Source organism: Papaver somniferum, chromosome 3, assembly GCF_003573695.1.
Source record: "Papaver somniferum cultivar HN1 chromosome 3, ASM357369v1, whole genome shotgun sequence".
Taxonomy (NCBI): domain Eukaryota; kingdom Viridiplantae; phylum Streptophyta; class Magnoliopsida; order Ranunculales; family Papaveraceae; genus Papaver; species Papaver somniferum.
Window position 1 is genome coordinate 223,477,490 of NC_039360.1, and position 8,324 is coordinate 223,485,813.

Consider the following 8,324-nt stretch of genomic DNA (forward strand, 5'->3'; position numbering starts at 1 on the left):
AAACATCAATAAAGAGAGTTGTCTTTATATAAGCTAAGTTTCATCTTGCAGTTGCCATTATTCTACCCATGCCGAAAAACTTAGAAAGGTGAAGGACCCTAAAATCAATCATTAGAGCGTCCAGCATAACTTGCATCTTGTGATACGTACTTAAAAGAATTAGCTCGCCAACAATAATATGTCTAGCTACTGCTAAAATAAGAATGTGTAATTGCTTAAAATGGCATGACTAGATGTACTAAATATGTGTTTGAAGCTGCATATACAAACAAAATCTGGCCAGTATGAAACTCATTTTATAAATCGACCACTTCCGAATTCCGATAAGGATTTGCTTTCCCCTTTAACCACTTTTGATAATGATTTGCTATCTTTAATTTCCTTCTTTATGTAGTAGTGCCTTCATTTGATTGCTTTGCTTTCTGTATCCAAATCATAACAGAAAAATCCAATTACATTCATCCCTCTGCAGTCCAAAAGTCGCCACAGATGACACTGTACAGAATAAGATAACCCGCGTGCTTGAACCGTATATAAAGTAAGTACTTTAAGCAAACGCACCTACACCACTTGCCTGGAAATGATAGCAACTTCCACAATATATTAGTGAACTAACGGTAGCTTTATAGTACTTATAAATCGATAACCGAAAATGATTTTCCTACTCTACCATTCAAATCAATCTCAACTCTCAAGTCATTTTAGTCAACTTCTGTTACAAATATGAAGTACTTCTCTATGCTCTCATGTTTCATATTCTTCTACATTTTCACCTTTTCTTCAATAATAGTTCAAGCTAATGTGCCAATATCAAAGACATTCAAGCTTCTCAATCGCGGACCGATTTCTTCAAGCAATGCTGTTGAATTGGGTGCACAATACCGTGCACTAAACATACCTAACCACAACAGTAACAACCCTTTTAGTGTTTGTTTCTACACTGTTCCTCCTTCTAACACATTTATGCTTGGTGTTGGTGTTGGTAAACCTCAATTCAACACCGTTTTCCGATGGGTTTGGAAAGCTAACCTAACAAGACATGTCCGGGAAAACGCTACACTAGTCTTCGGCGTCAACGGAAATCTTGTCTTAGCTGATTCCGATGGTCGTGTAGCTTGGCAAACTGGAACTGCCAATAAAGGTGTTGCAGACATCAAACTTCTCTCAAACGGAAACTTAGTCTTGCTTGATAAAAATGGTGCGTTTGTTTGGCAAAGTTTTCATTACCCCACCGACACTCTCTTAGTTGGTCAGAGTCTTTCGCGAGGTATAGGTTCACGCAACAAACTAGTAAACGGAGCTTATAGCATGGTACTGGAAGAACACCTCATAAAGTTATACTACAAAAGTCCCCTTTCAAGAAAACCAGTGGCCTATTATGGTGTAACCCCTGGTTACATGGGGAACTTACAGAATGTAACCTTCAAAGCTACCCATTGGTCCGATGGTTCTAACCATTTAGTGTTCCAGTATGAACCCAATAGTGGACAATCTGGCTGGGCAGAACCTAAATACAATGCCATCTTATCACTATTTCGACTTGGTTCGGATGGTAATTTGCGGATCTTTAGCTATGATAAGACCCGCCAACTCGCTGCATGGGACACAACGTTTACAAGATTTTCTAACGAGTGGAAATACGCGAGCGAATGTATGTTGCCTGAGAAATGTGGCTCATTTGGGATATGTGAGAACAATAAATGTGTTTATTGTCCAACACCTACTGGATTGAAGAGCTGGACCGAAGATTGTAAGCCATCAAAACTTCCTTCTTGCCCAACTAATAAGTTTGCAGCCAATACTAATGTGAGTTACTACAAATTGGAGGGAGTGGATCATTTCATGGCGAATTCAGAAATAAACAAAGGCGATGGACCTATGAAGATGGAAGTATGCAAGAAGAAATGTAGCGACGATTGTGAGTGTATGGCTTTCTTCTATAGAAGGGATTCTTCGAGGTGCTTGCTTACTGCTCAGCTTAATACCCTGAAAAAGGTTATAGATTCTTCTAGTTCTCTTAGTGCAGATCATATTGCTTTCATTAAGTATGCCAAGTAGTAGATAATTTTTTTTTATGATCAGCAACTTGCTCCGAATGTATGATTGGAATCCCTTAAATTTTTCTTCTGTGCATAACGGCAAAAAAACCTTCGGGAACCAATAAATAAGACACAAAATTAATTAAAAAGACCAAAATTAATAATTTTTGGATGAAAAGGACACTTAGGTTTTGATACTGTTTAAATGGACAAAAATATGTAAACGGTTTCATGCTATCCATTTTCAAATATTTTTTCTTATTTTTAATTTATATCAGGATGCATCCAGTTTCATCCTTGCTATTTTTTAAGTTTAAGTCTGGATGAATCCAGTTTCATCCTTGCTATTTTTTTTGTGTCAATTTCACCCATACTAATTTTTACTCGTCCATTTGAACCATGTTTTAAAAATATTCGGACAAATGACCCATTTTCAGAAGATAAGAATGGTAGTATGAAATGCGTAAGGGCCTCTTAAATCAAAGAGGCTGCAATGGCCACTGCCCAACACATAGGAAAGATAAAAAAAAATAAAAAAAAAAAATGATATGAATACAGTGTTAGTCCGTTACCAATCGAGTGATAGCTAGGAATTTTTTGTTTTTGTTTTCGAAGCAACTAGGAAATTATTTTTAAGGTGAGCATTGTACGATGCATTTGAGGACTAGTGGTCGTATTATATTCTCCGACTTTTACGTAGTGATTATTTAATATTAACAAGAGCAAGTGGTTTGTATATTTTTGTTCTACTTTGTCTTTAGCCTTCGCCTAAGCTTATTAATTGTTCAACTTGGTGGGTGACACACATTGCCGAAGCGAGCTAAGCTACCGCATCAAATACACTATCCACATGCATAATATGGCGTCATAAACGATTTTGATGACGTTCATGGTCCTACGTCATTATTCGAATCTCTTCTTTCTAATTTGGTTCTACCGATTCTACCCCTGGCAGCCAGGAAAAAGCAGTATGACTTTCTACTTTTCTTTCCTTTTTCTTCCTTTTTCCACATCGGGATAGAAAGAACTTATAGGACAGAAACAATGGGGCGCGTTGAATAAGTCGTACATTTGGACTCTGCCAAGTAAGACCATGACTTTCTTCAAAGTTTTTACTCGCTTATTAGCAAGTCAAAGTGTTTCTTGGTCAAACACTTTTAAGGTTTCCTCCATCTTTAGATTCTCTACTACTTTTCATCATCTAGAAAAGTTTTTCCCCATGATATAAATGGTTGATAGCCTCGTCTCCTCTCCTTATTCACCAATCACTTACCCGTTCTTCTCTTCAAAGCTGGAAGATTAGCTTCAAACAGTCCAATATTTCTACTTAAGATCTTTTTCCATTTGTTGTTGTTCTAAATGGAGATCAACAATATCAACGGGGAATGGCAACAAAAGGATTTGTTCAATGAATTAGTACAAGCGAGAGACTTAGTAAAGAAGCTGAAGATTCATCTTCATAAATCTTCTCCAGCAGGAGAGGTACTATTAGAAGATGCCATATCGGCGCTTGATAGAGCGATTTCAACAACGACTAGATCCGGGTGGGATGTCGCTCCCACTCACCTGACAACAAGAACCAGTGCTACGAGTTCAGCCGATTCGCCGCCATTGAAGAACTGTAGCCCAAGAAGTGATGATTCTGATCCGCACAGTAAAGATATATTGAAGAGAAGGTACGTAAGATACTATAATAAATACTATTGTATTCTTTTTTCATTTTGAAGACTTAATTTCCTATGTTTCCATGTTTATGCAGGAAAATACAACCTATATGGACTGAAAAAGTTAGTGTTGGTTCGGGAGCTGGAATAGAAGGATCCTCTAATGATTGTTATAGTTGGAGAAAGTATGGTCAAAAGGATATACATGGAGCCAGGCATCCAAGGTACGTAATCATAAGAACCAACTACTCTAGTAAAGTACATTTGTTTTGTTTTTCCACTTCAAACACTTAACTAATTAAAATGATTATTATTATGTTTTCAGAAGTTATTATCGGTGTACCTACCGGAATAATCAAGGATGTATGGCGACAAGGCAAGTTCAACGATCTAGTGAAGACCCTTCTGTTTACGATGTTACTTATCGAGGAAAGCATAGTTGTCTCCAAGCATCCCATTTACAAGCTAAGCACAACCAATGCAAAAATCAGAGCCAGGATCATCAAGAAGAAGATCAAAATCCTGAACAGTCACAGGAAGGGATCTTTGAAATCTTTGGAAAAGGTCTAAGAATCAAAACTGAAGACGAATTATTACTGGACTCACAAAAGCTCTCTTCTTCATCATCGTCCTTCTCTTTCCCTTCTTCTTCGACGCCAGTTGATTTTGTTAAGATGGAAAACCACAACTTCTCGCCGTTCGACCGGAACTATTTTCTATCGTCATACCATGTACAGTTGAATGGAGAAGATACAAACACTATCCATAATATTTCGGATCATCGTCAGTCTAATTTTGATGACGCAGTTTTACTTGACCTGGTGGAGCTTAACCAATATTCCCCATTTGACTACTTCCATCCTTAGCTTCATACTCTTCATTTGCTCGTTTGGTTCTAACTTACAGATTAGTTAGTATTCTAAAGACGGTGTTTATGTGACTGTCGGTGTGGAACAGTTTTTTTTTTTTGTTTTTTTTTTTTTGCATGTCTTATCTTAACGATTTCATATTATTTTTTTGTTAACATGGGTTTTTGTTGATGAACATCATTTAGACAATCTAGTAAGTGTATGGCTTTCTTCTATAGAAAGGATTCTTCAATGTGCTTGCTTTCTGCTTAACTTATACCCTGAGCAGGTTATAGATTTTTCTATATCTCTGAATTCAGAATCCAGATCATATTGCTTTCATTACATATGAGTAGAGAAGTAGGATATCTGTTCGTTAGCTAAGCTTATGTACATTTGGTTGTTTTTTAAAGATCAGCAAGATTTTAGTTGCACTGTAGTTACAATTGAAATCTAAAGACTTCTAGAGAAAATTAGCTCTTGAAAATCCTCCTTTTTTATTGGTCGAAATAGATTTTTCTAGAGTTTTGTGAAAGGAAAATTATTTAAATACCCTTACTATAGGGTCCCTTCCAAAATACCCTTATCAACTTATACAAATACTCAAGCTTAATACATTACTAAACTACCCTTTTTATATGATTATATACATAATCACTACCACTACACTATTTAAAAAAAACAAAGAACACTCTACTGCTCACCATTACTGTCCACCACCACAACCACTGTCCATCGCCGCCGTCGTCCACCAACTACCACCGCTGTCACCGCCAACCACCACCACTTTCCGCCACTGCCATCCACCACCATCCACCACCGCCCCCGCCGCCGACCACTACCATTTTCCGTCACCGCCAATCGCCACCGCCAACCACCACTTTCCGCCACCGCCGATCATCAGCCACCACCACAACCGACCAACAACCACCACCACCGCAGACCACCACCACTTTCCTCGTATCCGCCACCCACCGCCGCCGTCAACTACCATCACCACCGCCAACTACCACCGTCATGTGGAGTCAACTTGCTGAAGTTGTGTCCATATCAGAGGCAACTAGCTCAAGTTGTCTCCAAAAGTGGAGGCAACTAGCTCCAGTTGTCTCCAACAAATAGTGTACAAAAATAAGTTGCAAAACAAAATGGAGCCAACTAACTCAAGTTGTCTCCGAATATGAGGCAACTAGATCAAGTTGTCTTCAAAAGTGAAGGCAACTAGCACAAAGTTGTTTTCAAAAATGAAAGCAACTAGCCCAAGTTGTCTCCAAATATGGAGGCAACTATCACAAGTTGTCTCCAAAAATAAAAACATATACACAAAAAGAGTGAACCTAGTGTGAGTCGAACACACATTTTCTCATATATAGTCAGTTGTGCTACCATTGCACCACATATTCGTTTATACAAAAAAAAACATATCAAAATCACATTCCAGCATCTCCGGCTTCATATCTCTTTACTGCATTAGCAGATTTTCAATTGTAAACCCAGTAAACAGACTCACATATTCGCCACACCATCAGTGCTCAACCAACAAATCAAACCACCACCAGACAACACCATATCCTCCATCTCTGCTACTGCAACTCTAACTGCAACAACTTCATGACCACAACCATCTATGCACACTTGCAACATGAGACAATAGCTGCAGTCACTTCCATGCCCCTACTCAAACACCATCAGCAGCACATCCATCATCAGCAAATCAACACAACCTTGTGTTACCATATAAGATAATTTCAGATGAATGAATGGACCCAAAAACATAACCAAGTTTCCTTCGAAATGGAATCAACTAGCTCAAGTTGCCTCCAATCTGGAATCAACTATCTCAAGTTGCCTCCGAAAGTGAAAGCAACTTTCTCAAGTTGTCTCCAAAAAAAGGAAACAACTAGCTCAGGTTGTCTCCAATAGTGGAAGCATAAGATGTTATAGGGTCAAGGATGAACGTATTACCAAACAACATGTAGCTTGATAAAGATGGTATTAATAACCACACCAGAAAAGGGGTAATAGTGGCGTACACTTTAAAAAGTGAATAAAATCAAAACTTGTGCAAGATAATATTGTCCTAACTACAGATTCCATGAGGTATTAGTTGCTTCTCCCATCTTAGTGAAATTACAAGTGGAAGCTATAGGAATACATTACCTCGTTGGAAGAACAATATGGTCGATACAAAACCTCGTTGGCAGGGCGTCCATAAAAACAAGGTCTCTTCCAGTGATTGCTTCCAAGACAACCCAAAAGCTATAAACGTCACTGTTTTCATTTAGAAGGCTAGTATTTGCATATCCTGGTACAAATATATGCAAGAAGTACAAAAACACATTACTACTCTGGAATTTTAGCAGTCTGAATATAAGAGAAAAAAGAACAAATTGACAATTTTTACCCAAAGGTTCCCATCACTGTGGTATGGCTTTTCCATCTCCCAACATCTTTGCGAAACCAAAATATGGCACCTTAGAATTGAAGTTGTCTTCAATCAGTAGATTGCTGGACTTGATGTCCGCATGGTTCTCCATCCAATTTCAGCAGATCCCTTTGTCATCATAGCAACAAACTCACCATAATCGATCCTGCCATCCTGATACATAAACAACATTTAACAAAAATGAAGGTTCGCCTGAAATGATAAATGAACAATAAACAAGCCTAAATTCAAAGGTTTAATGATTTTCAATAGATACATTATCTTGATCAACTTCTTTAATGATATCCCTAAGAAGAACGTCAGTCATGTTATGCTCCACACAAGCTTGATGGAGTTTGTTAACTGTAATATAACCACTACCTCCTTTGTCAAAGCACTCTAATGCTGCAACTAAGTGTTCCTCATCCCTTCTACCTATCAAACCCATCTCAAAAACTACAGCTACATCCTAATCATCAATAAAATCTCCATCACAAGACATCTACTAAAATCTCCAAAAAGCAATCACCAAGTTCCTCACCAACAATATAAATACAGACTTTGCATCCTCAGACCCATCTCATCTCCCATCTCTAATTGTTATTGTCTGCAATATCATCTCTAATTCTTAGTGTCTGCAATAGCAACACCCAGCCCTGCAGTTCCATCACTATCAACTTCTGCTTCCATTTCCATGTTGCATAACAACAATCAATTAGGTCAAATCCATCTCAGATACCACCAACATCTTCCAATTCCTTCTTGAATCAATCACAAATAAACAGAAAAAGCGGGGGTCTAACAACACCACCCGATATTTCGCTTAGCAATCTGTATGGACAAACTCGAATATACTTTTAAGAGAATCAACAAGACTCAATCAATTAAAAGTATATCAACGATTTTATATCTCTCTCTTGATTTGATTTACTCAAGCAGGAACTGCGAGTTCTAATCAAATACAAGGAATAACTTGGATGGTAGCAAAGACCAATATCTAAGGATCAATCAATGACAATCAACAACTAAAGGTTGGATTATTCTAATCGATGATCTAAATGCACAACCTGCATTATTTCAATTATAAAGATACAACAATATAATGCAGAAATAGAAATAACATAGACGCCAATTTTTTTGTTAACGAGGAAACCGCAAATGCAGAAAAACCCCGGGACCTAGTACAGATTGAACACACACTGTATTAAGACGCTACAGACACTAGCCTACTCCAAGCTAACTTCGGACTGGACTGTAGTTGAACCCCAATCAGTCTCCCACTGATCCAAGGTACAGTTGTACTCCCTACGCCTCTGATCCCAGCAGGATACTGCGCACTTGATTCCCTTAG

At 38.1% G+C, this 8,324-nt stretch overlaps 2 protein-coding genes across 2 annotated transcripts; both read left to right on the forward strand.

Annotated features, from left to right (window-relative positions):
* Positions 1–682: 682 nt before the first annotated feature.
* On the forward strand, positions 683–2,160 carry LOC113362159 (EP1-like glycoprotein 4). Its single transcript, XM_026605127.1, has one exon. It carries the CDS (start codon positions 724–726, stop codon positions 2,056–2,058), a length of 1,335 nt encoding a protein of 444 aa, XP_026460912.1. The 5' UTR covers positions 683–723; the 3' UTR covers positions 2,059–2,160.
* Positions 2,161–3,225: 1,065 nt separating this feature from the next.
* LOC113362160 (probable WRKY transcription factor 53) lies at positions 3,226–4,862 on the forward strand. Its single transcript, XM_026605129.1, has 3 exons — positions 3,226–3,715; positions 3,799–3,927; positions 4,029–4,862. Exons 1-3 carry the CDS (start codon positions 3,399–3,401, stop codon positions 4,567–4,569), a joined length of 987 nt encoding a protein of 328 aa, XP_026460914.1. The 5' UTR covers positions 3,226–3,398; the 3' UTR covers positions 4,570–4,862.
* Positions 4,863–8,324: the final 3,462 nt, after the last annotated feature.